Raw genomic sequence first — 17,386 nt, forward strand, 5'->3', positions numbered from 1 at the left:
ATTCTTGGGCTTAAGCTATTCTCTTGCCTCAGCCTCCCAAAGCAAGAGCTATTTTAAAACAGTTTATTTAAAAAATATGAAACACCTTTTTCTTCAAAATAAAAAGGGTTTGAAAAGAAGCAATTAACAACTAAATGCTCTAAGCCTTTATCAAGTTTTATTACGGAATAATTATATCCTGAATTCACATAGTTAAAAGTTAACAATTCCAAATACTGTATATGCTCACATAACCTTTCTTCCCCAAATAGTAAAACTATCTATAACTAGTAACTGAGAGACAATTTTGATTTAATTTCTCTATTGTTTATAATTTTTAGTAATCTCTATACATATCTATATTTTATATCAATTACACATTTAATTTTAGATCTACATTTGGTTAACAAAAACATAAATAATGTTATAAACTCTCATTATTTCATAATAATGAAAGAATCCACTGGCATAGGCAATCCAGAAATTATTAGTATCATGTATCTAATTAAATATAAGATCTACAAAGACTTCCTTAAATGTCTTACAGAAGCTAGCAACACCTAGACTAGTGAGCTTAGAGTCTGCTGCATGCAAGTCAGAATAGATTTAAAAACTATGTATTTCCAAAGTGGGAATAATCAAGATTTTATAAAATTAATACAATATATATAAGTAATACAAGTATATAAAAGTAATATAATACATTAGCAAAAAAAACCTTTTTTTTTTTTTTTTCCCAGTTTTTGGCCAGGGCTGGGTTTGAACCCGCCACCTCCGGCATATGGGGCTGACACCCTACTCCTTTGAGCCACAGGCGCCTCCCAGAAAAAAAATTCTTATTCAACTAATTGCTTCCTTAATTCTCCCTTTTTAACTATTCCCAAAAAAGAAACCAAAACCAAGTGTACATAACAAAGCTTAATATTCTTGCATAAAAATATCAGGACTATTATTTTATACAGAAGAAAACTCTATAAGGCCAAGCACAAACTGCTAATAGACTAAAATTTAAAATGTATTAGATATTTATGGCGGCACCTGTGGCTCAGTGAGTAGGGCGCCGGCCCCATATGCAGAGGGTGGAGGGTTCAGACCCAGCCGCGGCCAAACTGCAACAGAAAAATAGCCGGGCGTTGTGGCGCACGCCTGTAGTCCCAGCTGCTCGGGAGGCTGAGGCAAGAGAATCGCGTAAGCCCAAGAGTTAGAGGTTGCTGTGAGCCGTGTGATGCCACGGCACTCTACCCGAGGGTGGTACAGTTAGACTCTGTCTCTACCAAAAAAAAAAAAAATGTATTAGATATTTAATACCAGGTGGAAAAAGTCAACACTTGATTTTTCTAATGTTTTAGGAAATTATCTTACAGGCTATTTTTCAAGTGGGGTGTCCCAGGGTAGGGCCAGGCCCATAGACCCAGGCTGTTTTACTTAAGGTTATTTTCTTAGCTAGGTGTAGAAGTTAGTGGACCAGTAATAGACATTGGCATTATAACTCCCCAATAAGATGCACTGAGGATATAATAACACTTCTGTGCTCTTCCGACCAAAAATGTGTAACCTCATTCTAATCAAGAGAAAATAGACAAACCCAAGTTGAGGAACAGTCTACAAAAGAACCAAAAGCATCAAGGTAACATTGTCTTCAGAAGAAATACTGTTTTCTTTACAAATGGCAAGGTCATAGAAGACAAGAAAAATTAGGAACTGTCAGAGATTGGAGAAGACTAAGGGAAGGTTACAACTAAATCTATGTTGGGACTCTAGATCCTGGAACAGAAAAAGGAAGGTAACGAAAAAACTAGTAAAATTAAAATAAGATCTATAGTTTAGGTAATAGTATTGCACTAAAGTTCATTTCCTGGATTATTAATTACAATTATGGAAGATATTAATATTGGGAGAAGATGAGTGAAGGGTACATATGAGCAAATTCCGTAATTCTATTTTATGAAAGTCTAAACTTATATCAATACAAGTTTAAGTTTTTAAAAAATGATACTCATAGTTATCTTGGCAAATAAACAGCATTTCTTGTTTTGCTTTAAAATCATTAAGTTTGCTAAAATATCCTTTAATCTCTGAAGCTAGAATACATGTCTCCAAAAAACTTAACTCTGAGAAATTTAATCAATAAAATACATTACAGGCTGGGCGCCTATAGCTCAAGCAGCTAGGGCACCAGCCACATACACCAGAACTGGCGGGTTCAAATCCAGCCCAGGCCTGCCAAACAACAATGACAACTATAACCAAAAAATTGCCAGAGGTTGTGGCAGGCACCTGTAGTCCCAGCTACTTGGGAGGCTGAGGCAAAAGAATTACTTAAGCCCAAGAGTTTGAGGTTGCTATGAGCTGCGACGTCACGGCACTCTACCCAGGGCAACAGCTTGAGACTCTGTCTCAAAAAATAAAATAAAATAAAATACATTACAAATTTCATTACCTGTAATTGTATAGCCATAAGCAGCTAGCTGTCCAGCCATGTATTCTCCATCTGAATTATTATGAGAACAACCCCATGTTCGTATCCAAATTTTCTGTATGCCTGGAATTGTGCTGTTAAACAAGGAATTTTTTTAAAGTAAGTCTCATTAACTTTTAGAATTAAAAATACTACATAATTTCAGGGCACATTACACACACACACAGAAACACTGCAATTGACTGACAAGCTATTCATTAAATGCACCAACTTAATTCAAAATCTGCTGTTAAACATCAAAAGTCTAAAATCAAAATAAAATAACCACAGAATTTTAAGACTACATTTTAAAAAGCCTCATTTATCTTTTAACTCTGAATTACATTTTAAATTCATACTACTACCTTACTAAGTTCAACTGTTAGAAAAGTATATATTAAAAAAAAAGAAAAGTATATATAAATAAAAATAGCCAAGAAAATGGTTCTGGCAACAATAGCAGATGAAGGACAACTAAGTTTATCTATATACTAATTGCAACCTTACAAACTTACAGATATAAATAATCAGGCATTATTCAAAGTACCCCATCTGTAAAAATAGACTTCTGGTTCAGTGCCTGTAGCTCAGCAGCTAGGGCACTGGCCACATACCCTGGGGCTGGCAGAAACCGGCCAGGGCCTGCCAAACAACAATGACAACTACAACAAAAAAAATAGCCAGGCATTGTGGTGGGCACCTATAGTCCCAGCTACTTAGGAGGCTGAGGCAAGAGAATCGCTTAAGCCTAAGAGTTTGAGGTTGCTGTGAGCTGTAATACCACTGCACTCTACAGAGGGCAACATAGTAAGACTCTGTCTAAAAAAAAAAATAGACTTCTAAAAAAAGGTAACATTTTTAGGAAGAAAAAATGAACTTTTAACTTGGAGTGCTCTAATAATTGAATAAGTAAATAGAAATTACCTTAAGGATGTATTCAGGGAAAATTTGATAAACTTCAGTCATTAAAATATAAATTTAAATTCAGAGGTTTTAAAGCCTTAATATTACAAACAAAATAAGTATATTAAAACTTTCAACAATGTAGTAAATAAACACAGGCTTATTAAAACTATACAATCATATAATCCTTTCTGGTTAGGCTGTATTAGAATTTCACTGACTAGACACCTACTATAAAGCATTAAGTAAGGCAATAATTTCATTGTGTCCAATGCCTTTAGCTGACCCAGCAGTATTTGTAAATTGGCTAAGAAAAAACTCAAATATCCAAAATACCACTGTCTTCAAAGAATCACAAACTATAGCCAGGCATGGTGGCTCACACCCATAATCCCAAGCACTTCTGCAGGCTAAGGCAGAAGGATCACTTGAGACTCAGGTTGGCAACATAGTGAAACCCTGTCTCTACAAAAAAAAAAAAATGTTTTAATTAGCCAGGCATGGCGGAATGCACCTTTAGTCCTAGGTGCTCAAAGAGGCTAAGGCAGGAAGATCACTTGAGCTCCGAAGTCCCAGGTTGCAGTGAGCTATAATTATGCCACTGCACCCCATGCCAGCCTGGGTGACAGACAAAAAAAAAACTCACAACTTCTAGTAAAAATTTGGAAGTAACACAGAATTACATACCAACTATAGTTATATCAAAGAGATTTCTACTATCCTAGGCCCTGCCTGCTGCAATGCAAGGAACATCCAATTTGACATCTTTTTCTTTTTTAACTAATTACCTTGCCAAATCTAAAAACATTCAATTAAAAAAAAAGAAAGAAAGAAAGCTGAGTATCCCTAATCTAAAAATTTGAAATCCAAAATATTCCAAAATCTAAAACTTTCTGAGCACCAAAATGATACTCAAAGGAAATGTTCATTGGCGGATTCTGGATTTTCAGATTAGGGATACTCAATGGGTAATTATATAATGCAACTATTACGAAACCCTTCTAGTCCTGCCCAAGCATTTCAGTTAATAGATACTCAAACTGTATTTCCTATCAAAAGTTCAAACATTCTTAAAAAAAGAGACGTTATGTATATCATATAAATTAGTAGCGCCAAATTCTCCCATGGAAGGAAACGAGATCATTTAAATCAAAAAAGCTTACCTATCACTGGGAGGACTGTTTTCCTCTTGCAAATATTTTTGGGTATTTCGTCTTCGTGCCTTAGGAACAACATGCTTTCTCGAAAAATGCCTATCTTGTGGCTTTGAATCTTCCTGTGACACGATGTCCTCTATGTCATCCAGCAGTGTGTCACAGGACGCAGAAGGCATCTTGTCTATCACCAAAAAAGTTAGAAATAACATAAGCGTCAGAAAATCTGCTTAACACCTATGAAACATTCTCATCAAACTTGAATCTAATCAGGTGTTTAGATCTAACTTCAAGTTTACAAAAAAAGCAAGGAAACAATGAGACAAACCCTGTCAATAGCGGGATTCCAAGGTTCAACAGAAACTAGTTCTTCAATAAATGATTATCATGGAAATAAAAAAGGAGAGGAACAGCTCAAGATTAAAGAAAACTTAAAAGCCTAACAACAAAATACAATTTATGATCTTGATTGCATCTTTGTTATTTTAGCCACAAGACATGTTGGGAATAAGTAGGGAAATCAGATTATGAACTAGATAATATGAAGATATTACTATAAATCATTAGTTATAAACACTGTTTATGTTCAAAAATTTTGTTTAAAAATTTTTTAAAGGTGTATATTGATTTAAAAGTAAAATGTCATAATTTACTTTAAAACACCTCAAAAAATATAGTAAGACAGATAGAAAAACATACACAATTTTTAAACCTGGAAAATAGGTCTACTGATATTATTCTATAATAACTATTCTATATGTTGGAAAGATTTTTTTTTAACTCAAAAAAGAAACTGTGAACATAGATTCCAGGAAGATAGAGCAGACATACTTTTCCTTATCCCTTCAGCAAAACACAAGTAAAACTCTGACTTTTTTTAAACAAATATAAGATGATCTTGAAAGGAGGAGAGGAGGCAGCAAATGGAGAGAGACCTCAGAAACCAAGGACTATGAGTTTTCTTTTGTTTCCTATATCCCAGAATTGGAACTGAAAAAGCAAGCAATGCAGAAATGTCAACAGATGCAGAAAATAAAAGCCTCCAACAAAAGTTTCCTTTCCCTTGGCTCGGTGCCCATAGCTCACTAAGTAGGGCGCCAGCCACATACACCCAGGCTGGCAGGTTCAAGCCCAGCCAGGGCCTGCTAAACAACAATGACAACTGCAACCAAAAAAATAGCCGGGTGTTGTGTCGGACGCTGTACTCCCAGCTACTTGGGAGGCTGAGGCAAGAGAATCACTTAAACCCAAGAGTTTGAGGTTGCTGTGAGCTGTGATGCCATTAAGCTGTGATGCCATGGCACTCTACTCAGCGACATGAGACCCTGTCTCAAAAAAAAAAAAAAAAAAGTTTCCTTTCCCATCAAAGGCCTAGAAAAAGGCCAGTTTGAAATCTTATGTAATAACTATTCTACCCCTGACAAATGCAAACTGTAATCCCACCTCCAGGCAGGTCACAATGGCCAAGTGGGGAGCCTTAACTTCTACCCTGTCTTAAAACATCCAATACACACGGGCCACCAGGGTAGAATCAGAGAAGGCCAAGTAGGGACCCTAGACATTGAAACCAATAAACAAACCAACCAGTAACAAAGCTCCGCAGGATATTGGAGACCAAATGTACATTTAAGTTTAAAGTTAATTCCTATCAAAATCCCAACAAGACTTTAGACTCAGGTAAAACTGTTCTAAAACTAAGATGAAAAGGTAAAGGGACTAACATAATCAATTTTGCAAAGAGTATAATAAAGTAAGAGGAACTGGTCTACCTGATTTTAAGACATATTAGACAGCTACAGTAATCATGACTTGGTGGAGGAACAGAAACACATGTTCACAGAGCAGAGAACTCAGAAACCAACCCACACAAATATGCCCAAATGATTTTTTACAATCCAACGGAGGAAAGACAGGCTTTTCAACATTCATGTTGGAGCAACCGGATGTATATAAAAGACACCTTGACCTAAGTCTCACATTTTATACAAAAATTAATTCAAAATGGATCACAGGCTTAAGTATAAAACATAAAATAATAAAAGTTTTAGAAAACAATCACAGAAAATCTTTTGGACCCAGAGCTAGATGAAGAGTTCCTAGACTTGGTACCAAAGGCACAATCCATCAAAAGAAACGTTGATAAATTGAATGTCAAATCTTGCAACTTTTGCATTAAGAAAGACCCATCAGAAGGATGAAAAGTCAAGCTACAGAAAGGGAGAAAATATTTGCGAACCACATATCTGACAAAGGACTAGCATCTAGAACTCAAAACATCATAATAAAAAAAGAAATAAACTCAATCTGAAAATGGACATAAGACATAAAAAGGCTGAGCCCCGGCTGCCGCCGGGTGCATGCCAGATTCTGGGAAAGGGTCGGAACATGCCACGGGAGAGCAGCTGTTCCCCTGCCCCTAGAGGATCTGATCGGCTAGGCTGGCGGCCACCCTCACCTCGCCTATCCCCTCCGGCCAGGCTCAGTGGGCGGCGGTCGAGGGACTGCGGCCGCGCCCGCCGGCAAGCATTCGGATTCAAGATGACCAACGAAGAACCTCTTCCCAAAAAGGTTCGACTGAGTGAGACAGACTTCAAAGTTATGGCAGGAGATGAGTTAATTTTAAGATGGAAACAATATGAAGCATATTGTACAAGCTTTGGGGGGCAAGTACACAGATCTTAACTCCAATGACATAACTGGCTTAAGGGAGTCTGAAGAAACACTAAAGAAACAACAGCAGGTGTCTGCGCAGAGGGAAAACATCCTTGTAATGAGACTAGCAACCAAGGAACAAGAGATGCAGGAGTGTACCACTCAAATCCAGTACCTCAAGCAAGTCCAGCAGCCGAGTGTTGCCCAACTGAGATCAACAATGGTAGACCCAGCGATCAACTTGTTTTTCCTAAAAATGAAAGACAAACTGGAACAAGCCCAAAATGAACTGAGTGCCTGGAAGTTTACGCCTAATAGCCAAACAGGGAAAAAGTTAATGGCGAAGGGTCGAATGCTTATCCAGGAGAATCAAGAACTTGGAAGGCAGCTGTCCCAGGGACGTATTGCACAACTTGAGGCAGAGTTGGCTTTACAGAAGAAATACAGTGAGGAGCTTAAAAGCAGTCGGGATGAACTGAATGACTTCATCATTCAACTTGACAAAGAAGTAGAAGGTAGGCAGAGTACCATTCTAGTTCTGCAGCATCAACTGAAGGAGACTCGCCAGCAGTTGGCTCAGTACCAACAGCAGTCTCAAGCCTCAGCCCCAAGTACCAGCAGGACTACTTCTGAACCTGTAGAACAGGCAGAGCCACAAGTAAAGACTGCAGTCGGCTGGCAAACCGACCAAGTAACGGTAGCTCCTCCCGTCAGAGGACGTCTGGGGCTGGATTTCACAGGGAGGGGAACACAGCTGAAGATGACTTTCCTTCTTCTCCAGGGAATGGTAATAAGGCCTCCAACAGCTCAGAGGAGAGAACTGGCAGAGGAGGTAGTAGTTACGTAAACCAACTCAGTGCGGGGTATGAAAGTGTAGACTCTCCCACGGGCAGTGAAAACTCTCTCACACACCACTCAAATGACAGACTCCAATCATGACCCTCAAGAGGAGAAAGCAGTGAGTGGGAAAGGAAACCCAACTGTGGGTTCCCGCCACGTTCAGAATGGCTTGGACTCGAGTGTAAATGTACAGGGTTCAGCTTTGTAATATTTTTCCAGCAAATTTTTATAAAGTGTCATTTAATTTGGGAGAGGATACCGTCCAAAAAATTAATACATACTTTTGTCAAAATTTGCCTTTTTGTGGATGTGTGTTTTTGTTTGTTTTGTTTGGTTACTTTCTTTTTTTTTTTTTTTTTTGCTTCAATACCTCTGCCACTTTGGAAATTATAACAATTACTTCAAATGTTGCTAAAAGGACATTTTGTGTAGGGTCACGTTATTTTTATAAGAGTTAATGTGAAGTTGTAAATGGCAATCTTTCCTTAAATATAACACAATGATGTCTGTATCAATCTATATCTAGAAGCTGTGCTGTGTAAGGGTATTCTTACTCATGCTGTTATTATACTTATGCACCATTCAGACTTGTTAGACTAGATGTGGGTTTATGACTGCCAAGTTTGCCCAGTACAGTAGTTTTTTATCACTAAAAGTTGGACTTGTTGATGGAGTCCTATAGTAGTTTCAGTGTTAGATAGTTTTTCCACCATACCTCTGTGCATTTTCTCTTTAGGTGATTGAATGTTTAAGAAATTTGTGCACATAGTTACTCAGTTTTTATGAACTGTTGTATCCTGTTAATGCATATTGCTCTGTGACTCCAGTATATCTTACCTGTACTGACCAAACCTAAATAAAGATTTTTATTGTAAAAAAAAAAAAAAAAAAAAAACATAAAAAGAAATTCAAGAAGACTAATAAGCACATGAAAAGAGATTTAGCCTTTAGACGCTGGAGAAACGGAAATGGGAAGTGCAATGAGATACCAGTACACACCATCACAGTGGCTAAAATAAAAAACAGAGAACACATGAAGCACACTGGTAAGGATGCAAAGAAACTGGACCATTCACTCATACAGTCCTCATGGGAACGTAAAGTGGCACAACTACTCCACAAAAATAGTTTGGCATGTTATTAAAACACTAATCACACAGCTATCATGCAATCTGGTTATAGTACTGGGTGTTTACCCACGTAAAGACTTAAATTCACACAAAAACCTGTACATAAATGTGTATGACAGCTTTCTTTTTGACAGCCAAAATCTAGAAACAACCCATATGCCCTTCAAAGGGTGAACGGTTAAACGAAGTACAGTACAGACACACCACGGAACTCAGCAACAAGGAGGAATGTGCTACAGATGCACCCATCCACCCGGGGACTGCAGAGAAACGCGATAGTGACGTCAGCCTGAGGGTCACACACAGTACCATTACATTTATGTAACTTACACGAGATGGCAAAATCATGGAAAGGGAAAACAGGTTGCCAGGACTTAAGAAGAGGCTGGGGTTAGAGGAAAATGGGTATGACTATAAAAGAACAACATGAGAGATCCTTGTGGTGACAGAAGTGTTCTGTATCCCCGTTGTGTCAATGCCAAGATCCTGGCTGTGATATTGTTTTTGTATTATATACACTTTTGCAAGATGTTACCAATGTGAGAAGTGGGTAAAGTGTACAAGGATCCTGCTTACCTAGTATGTGTACATTACATAACCACTGTTCCTCTTCTGAGTCATCTGAACCAGTGTTAAGGATCTTATATTCTCTCGGTTCGCCTCAAACCTTTTTGATGACTTGCCTTCATTTCATTTACTAGATTCCCATCTTTCATTCATATCCCTCAATTAACAGGGTGGTTTCTAGCCAGGCTCCTTCCCTCCATAATGAATTCTCTACAACCATGATAAATTATGCACTGTGACTCAGAAAATCTGTATTTAAATCTCAAGCAGCTTTATGTTGTCTATTAGAACAAAAGATTAGAAATAACCCAAAAGTCAATCAATAAAAAGCTGTTTAAATCATAAGTAACATGCATACCACGTGGACATGGTGGCATGGTTAATCATAGCCTTCCCCTTCTATAGACAGATGCAGGAGGGGGCACAAGACTCAAGCCTGCAGGAGTAACCCACCCTCCTGGCCACAGCGATCCCTTTGGAGTGGGTCATCACAAGCCCAGCCAATCAGAATCACTGTGAGGACTTGCATGCCAGAGCTAACAGAAGAGAAGGGCTTCTCTTTTCACTGAAGTGGCTAAGTTGGGAGGACGTTAAATTAGGGATACCAGGGGCCATTGTGCCTGCCAGGGGAAGAAGCCTACCTAAGGAACGAGGCCTACTAAGAGCTAGAAAGATAAAGAGCCATACGAACATTGTCTGAGTACAGGGATCCAACCAATGCCAGAAGACAGATGTGACCCTCCCTGCCAGTCAGGCAACCCATACATCCCCTCTGTGGACGAGCTGGTTTTCTATTCTGGCAAATAAAAGCCCTGGCCAACTGGCCAACTCGGCAATCTAGGCAAGGTGAAATGAAGCATGTTAGTCTCTCCCAAATTGGTTCTATTTATTTGAGATACTGACTACATGAAAAAAGGATTCTGCGGTCAAATAAATTTAGGAGATCTGCCCTCTTCTAGATTCACAGTGCAAATTATTAAAGACTGTGGAGAACTCAGTAAAGAAACTTTAAACTCATTTAGGAATTTTCTGAAAATCTCTTTCTCACAGATCTTCAGAGGAAAGATGGGATGGAAAACAGAAGGCCTGAATAACAAACACCCTCGAATCCCTTCTCACATTCTGCACAGATGGATGACTTCATTCTTTTACCAGAAACTGGTTCCTTGCCCATGTACTATGCCTTCCAATCTGTTACTATGAATGAACTGTCCACCTCCCTAAGGGCAACACTTCTGCTCTGACCAGCTCAAGTACAGAATTCCAATAATGTTCCCTCTTCCTACATCATCGCTACCTCTCTACTTAATCATCACCGTCTAAAAGTAAAGCTATTTCTCCCAGTTAAAAAACGAAAACAAAAGCAAAAGCAAACACTCCTTTCAACCCCATTTCCTGTTACTATCTCCACATTTCTCTCCCTAAAGAAAACCTCCTTGCAAGAGCTGTCTATTCTTAACAATCTTCAATTTCCCCTTCCATTCTTTCACTGATCAAGCTTTCGCCCACACCTCCACCAAAATTGCCTGTTGTGAGTCCAATGACTTCCAACAATATATACAGTAATCAATTCTCAGTCATCTTATCAACTCCGTCTGCAGCATGTGACACTACTGACCCTTCCCAAATTAAGGCATTTCTTCACTGGCTTCTGGGAAGCCACACTCTCCCAGTTCTCCTCCTCCCACATTAGCCGCTCCCCAAGTCTCTTTTGCTTGTTTCTCCTCATCTCCAACTTCTCAACACTAGGACATCCCCATGGCTCTGTTACAAGAACTCAACTCTTCTCAAGCTTCAGGCACTCTCTAAGCGATCTCATCCAGTCCCCAGTCCTGTAGCCTCAAAACACCACCCACATGTTTATACAAGCAGCCCCACTGCTCCCCTGAACTTTAGGCTCGGATGTCCAACTGCCTATTTGGCACTTTGCTTATATGTCTAGTAAATATTTCAAACTTAAAAAGTCAAAACGGGTCGGCGCCTGTGGCTCAGTCGGTAAGGCGCCGGTCCCATATACCGAGGGTGGCGGGTTCAAACCCAGCCCCAGCCAAACTGCAACCAAAAAATAGCCGGGCGTTGTGGCAGGCACCTGTAGTCCCAGCTACTTGGGAGGCTGAGGCAAGAGAATCGCTTAAGCCCAGGAGTTGGAGGATGCTGTGAGCTGTGTGACGCCAGGGCACTCTACCGAGGGCCATAAAGTGAGACTCTGTCTCTACAAAAAAAAAAAAAGTCAAAACAGTCTTCCTCTGATGGGAGTTCCTGATCCCCTACAACTTTCCCCATTTCATTTAAAGGCAATCCCAACCTTCCACCTGCTAAGGCCAAAAATTCTGGCATCAGCCCTGACTCCCCTCTTTCCTTCACCATAAATCCACTCCACCAACAAAAGCCTTTTGACACTATCATTAAAATATATTCAGAATCCATTTGTGACTGCACCCACTGTTACATTCTTAGTCAGAACTAATACCAACTCTTGCTTAGATTATGGCAATACATAGTTTAACTCCACAAGAATGTTTTCAGCACAGAAGTCAGGGATCACTTTAAAAGCCAAGTTCATCTCAGGCTTTGCACCAAACCCTTCCAATGGTATTCCGTATCAGAGTAAAAAGTCAAACCACTGAGCATAGTGGTTTGTGCCTGTAGTCCTAGCCCTAGGAAGGCTGAGGCAAGAGGATGCTTGAGTCCAGGAGTTGTTGGTTACAGTGAGTTATGATCATACCAATGTGCTCCAGCCTGGGCAACAAAGTGAGACCCTGGATCTTAAAAAAAAAGGCCAAAATTGGTACAAAAATCTGCAAGGGCATAAACAATTGTATTATCTTTCTGACATAATTTCCTACCATTCAGCCACACAGCCTTCCTCGTTATGTACTCACAGTTGTATTCTTGCCTGGAATGCTCTTATTCTAGACACCCAAATGGCTCACCCACTCAAGCCCTTCAGGACTTTGTTCAAATGCCACAAAAAAGAACTTTCTGAGCAAATCCCACCTTACCCCCCCATACACACTCACTTCGTAGTCCCCTTCACTGCCTGTTTTATAACTGCAGCACTTAATCACCTGTGTCCATGTTTTTTTGTTCTTTCCAGTAGAATATACACTCCATGAAGTTAAAGTTTTGTGTGCTTTGTTCATTGATTCAGCCCAGCTGCCTAGAACTATATCTAGCTAGCACATCGCAGGTTCTCAATAAATGTGTTTGATGTAGCTGGGCATGGTGGCATGTGCCTGTGGCCCCAGCTACTCAGGAAGCCAAGGCAGGAGAATGCTCGAGTCCAGGAGTTTGAAGCTACAGTGAGCTATGATGGCACCACTGCACTCCTGCCCAAGCAACAAATCAACATCCTGTTTCTAAAAATAAACATTTTTTAACAAGATAGGGATATAGATACTCAGTATGCCAAATTAGTTTCTGACTCAGGGGCCTTTACACTTGCTATTTTTCTGCCAGAACTTCTGGCCCCAGATATTTATATGCCCTACTGCCCACTTCTATACTCAAATAACACCTCCTCATAGAGGCCTTTCTGAATCATCCTATCTAAAATAACCACCTTGCCCAAGCAGGTTTCACTTTATTCATAACACTTACCTGCCACCATATATATTATTGCAATGTCTCTCTCATTACAATGTTTAAGTTCCATAAGCATGAAGACATCATCTCTTTGCAGCACTATCTCTACAACACCTGTAACAATGCCTAGCACACAGCAGACACAGGATGTACTGACACTATGAATACAATGTTTAATTTCCTCCATACAGAGGAGGAAATCTTTACATGAGGCAAAGAGTTGAAGTAAATCCCTAACCCCTAGGATTTCTTCTACCATTATTATTCTATAAAATAATTAAGTGAGAAAGGCTAAGACCAGGTAGCGTCTTTGAATGTTACTAAAGAACTACTGAAGGATTATCAATAACTGAATGACATTAAAGCCATTTTTTAATTACATAATTTTTACATCCCATACACAACTGTGTATGGATCCACTTAAGAGAAAATGGAGAAGAGGGATGAAAGGAGTCCCCTGCAGTAAACATACCATATCATTACAGACTAGGAAAGTAGAGAAAGTGCCAAGGTCCTTATTTTACAGAACTGGAGTCCAGAGAAGCGAAAGGCTTTATACACTGGTAGAGACAGAATTAGAACCAAGGCCTCTCTGCAATGCCATGCTCTTCCCACCACGGCCCTGCCTCACTGACAAACCACAAACAATGCAAGAGTCTACTATGACACAAAGAAGTAGACGCATCCCAGAAAATAATGGGCAGAGGAAAAACAGGCAATACCTTTAAGAAATACAAGACAGCCAATAAAAATAGGAAAGAATGCTCAACCACACTCATCACAAACATTTAAATAAGTTATTTTTCAACTATCTCACTGACACTGTCAGCTGAGAGCACGGTAAAACTGGTATGCTCCTTCTGGAGGGCAATCTAGCAATACATACCAAACTTTATATATAAAGTATGTATACCCCCTGACCCAACAATTCCATTTCTAGAAACTCACTCTAGGGAGACAAAGGAGATAAACGTAAGGCAGAGGTTGCTACACCTAGCTGTATATCACAAGCACCTAAACAATCTCACTCATCACTATTAATAAGGTAAAGTTTTTACTTCAAACACACTGACAGAGGGAATTATTTAGACTTCAGAAATGTTGAAATAAGTCACGGAAATGAAAATTTGAGAATAAAACGCAAGATACTTAAATGGAGCCACATGATCATGTAAAAATTTTTTCTCAAGGGTAGAGGAAATCAAGTTTGATAAATGGAATAAAAATAGTAAAAAAAGAAAATATTGAAAATGATAGAAGAGAGGATGCAATAGCCTAAAGACCTGGTTACTTATATAGGGGAGCTTTTATGATATCAAATCCCCAGCTTCCATTCAGAATTAGAAACTGCCCAGATAATTCCACTAAACATCCCTGATTGAGAACAACTATTCTGGCTGGGCATTGTGGCTCATGCCTGTAATCCCAGCACTTTGGGAAGCGAGGCAGGAGGATTCCTTGAGGCCAGGAGTTCAAGACCAGTCTGGGCAACATGGCAATACTCTGTCCCTACAAAAAATTTAAAATATTAGCTGGGTATGGTGATGCACATCTGTAGTCCTAGCTACTCAGGTGGCTGGGGCAGGAAGATCACTTGAGCCCGGAGTTTGAGACTGTAGTGAGCTATGATGACATCACTGTACTTCAGCCCAAGCAACAAAGCAAGACCCTATCTCAAAAAAGAAAAAAACAAAAAAGGACCACTTCTCTACAGCAGTGGTTCTCAATCTTTATCATCCATTCTATTAACCTGAGGCACCCTTGAAATTTTCTAATACCTGAGCCCCAGGCCAGCTGACTCAGTCTCTGAGAATAGACTCTGGACGTCAATATTTTTCAAAAACTTTCCAGTAATTCTCAGGTGTAGAGTCATAGTTGCAAACTATTGTCCTAGATTAGTGGTTTTCACAGTGATTCCCATATCACAGGGAATTTGTTAAAAATGAAAATCCTGAGAACAACTCCAGATGTACTGGAATGGATATATATATATATTTTTTTTTTTTTTTTTTTTTTCTTGAAACACAGTCTCAAGCTTTCGCCCTGGGTAGAGTGCCATGGCGTCACAGCTCACAGCAACCTCAAACTCTTGGGCTTAAGTGATTCTCTTGCCTCAGCATCCCAAGTAGCTGGGACTACAGGCGCCTGCCACAATGCCCAGCTATTTTTGTTGTTGTTGTTGCAGTTGTCATTGTTGTTTTAGTTGGCCCAAACCGGGTTCAAACCCACCAGCCTCAGTGTACGTGGCCAGCGCCCTACCCACTGAGCTAAGGGCACCGCCCTGAATCAGCTATTTTGAGTAAAGTTCAACAAACCCTACAGTTCATTTTAATATGTATTAAAGTTTGATAATCACTGTCCTACAGTTATTCTTTCATAAAAATCTTCCAGAATCCATGTCAAAAAATATATTACCTGGTCAGCTGATTTTTAACAAGGGTGTTGGGGAAAGAATAGTTTTTTTCAACAAATCGTGCTGGGACAACCGGATAGCCACATGTAAAGAGGGAAGCCCGAGCCTCATCTCACATAATATACAAAAACTAATTCAAATGGATCACAGACCTAAATTTAAGAGCTAAAACCATGAAACCTTCAGGAAAAAAAATAGGTGTAAATCTTCATAACATTAGAGCAGGCACTGGTTTCTTAGTTAAGACACCAAAAGGCAAGCAACAAAAGAAAAAATAGATTAGAATTCATCAAAATTAAACATATTATGTTTCAACGGGCACCATTAAGAAAGTAAAAAGACAACCCACATAAGGGGAGAAAATATTGGCAAATCTGTATCAGATAAGACTCTGATATCTGAATATATAAAGAACCTCTACAATTCAACAATAAAAAGACAACTCATTTTAAAATATAAGCAAAATATTTGACTAGACGTGTGTCCAAACAAAAATACACAGATAGATGATAAGCTCGAAAGGAGATGTCAACATCATTAGCCATTGGGGAAAGGAAAAACAAAAGGACAATAATATACCACTTCATCCCACTGGAATGGCTAGAATAAGAAAGACAAATAACTGTTGAGAAGCATGTGGATTAAATCGCCCAGAGGGAAGGAAAAAGAGAACAGAGTTAGGAAAGACTACAGGACCAACCAACTCCAAATTTAAGTACCAAGTAAAGAAGAACGAGCCTATAATGGAAACCAAGCAGAGACCACCTGAGTAACCAACAACTACGAAACAGGAATAAACCAGCGAGGTAGGTATCCACATCATCTTCCAACAGAAAGACATCATTCCGAGATTTAAAGAAAGGTTTTGTGAGAAAAGAAGAAAGAAAAGTGAAAAAGCAAGACACCTGCTGCTCTGGCCAACTTCAGTTTCAATTCTTGTTAAGACACTGCTCTGTGAAAGCTAAAAAACTGAGAATACCCTGTCATGGCCACAAATTCATTAACACAGAAAGTGATAGAAAAAAATGAAGTTAAAGCTCACAATAAGGAACGCGATACCTTAAATACTCTTAATAACCAAGCAGCACCTTAGGCCGACAACGCCGTCCTCACTCTGGCAGCCCAATCTGCCTCTCAGTCCCCCATCCCATCTGGCAAGTCCCCTTTTAACTGCGAAACAAATAAGCAAAAAGCCCAAGAAAGCTGAAACTGTCCAAACAATGCTTCACCATAAAAGGAGCTCTCGCCGCACTCTGGCCCACACCGATCCATCCGCCACCCTTACCCAGTAATCCGAAAATAAATAACAGTCCAAAGGGAGAGAATCAACACGCCACTTTGAGGAAACTGCAGAGACTTTAGATGGGGCGCGCCATGACACATACGTCCCGGCACGTTTATTTACGCATGCTCAGCGACGGTGGCCGAGCGAGATCAAATTGCATCACTGCTAAAAGCGCCAAGTTCTGGTTTAACCTAATTTAGTAGTGAATATACTTAAAGTTCCGTTGGTTGCCAGGACGAAAATAACACCCCCCAGTCTTGAGGTTCTTAGACTTGCATGATAGATAACTTCTACTGAGTTCTTATTACGTTTCAGGCACTTTACCATAAACATCTCACTATGTACTATTATTATTCCCAGTTTACAAAAGAGAAAACTGGGAATTTAAGTACTTGCCACAAATTACTAGTAGTGACTGCC

General features: G+C 39.4%; 1 protein-coding gene and 1 pseudogene across 3 annotated transcripts in view; one reads left to right on the top strand and one right to left on the bottom strand.

Annotated features, from left to right (window-relative positions):
- Nucleotides 1-17,078, bottom strand: part of CDKAL1 (CDK5 regulatory subunit associated protein 1 like 1) — a 704,761-nt gene extending 687,683 nt beyond the window's left edge. For 2 of the 3 annotated variants that reach the window (XM_053601908.1, XM_053601906.1), the window contains exons 1-3: nt 16,967-17,078; nt 4,504-4,678; nt 2,420-2,532 (exon numbers count right to left, since the gene is read on the bottom strand). In XM_053601908.1, the coding sequence (XP_053457883.1) occupies nt 2,420-2,532; nt 4,504-4,673 (283 nt within the window). In that variant the 5' untranslated portion in view covers nt 4,674-4,678; nt 16,967-17,078. Of the gene's footprint in view, nt 1-2,419; nt 2,533-4,503; nt 4,679-16,740; nt 16,851-16,966 lie in introns of those variants that run through there. The other variant, XM_053601907.1, reaches the window with a different exon arrangement.
- Nucleotides 6,992-8,194, top strand: LOC128593669 (pre-mRNA-splicing regulator WTAP-like; annotated as a pseudogene).
- Nucleotides 17,079-17,386: the final 308 nt, after the last annotated feature.

The sequence above is a fragment of the Nycticebus coucang genome, chromosome 9 (assembly GCF_027406575.1).
Source record: "Nycticebus coucang isolate mNycCou1 chromosome 9, mNycCou1.pri, whole genome shotgun sequence".
In the NCBI taxonomy this organism is placed as follows: domain Eukaryota; kingdom Metazoa; phylum Chordata; class Mammalia; order Primates; family Lorisidae; genus Nycticebus; species Nycticebus coucang.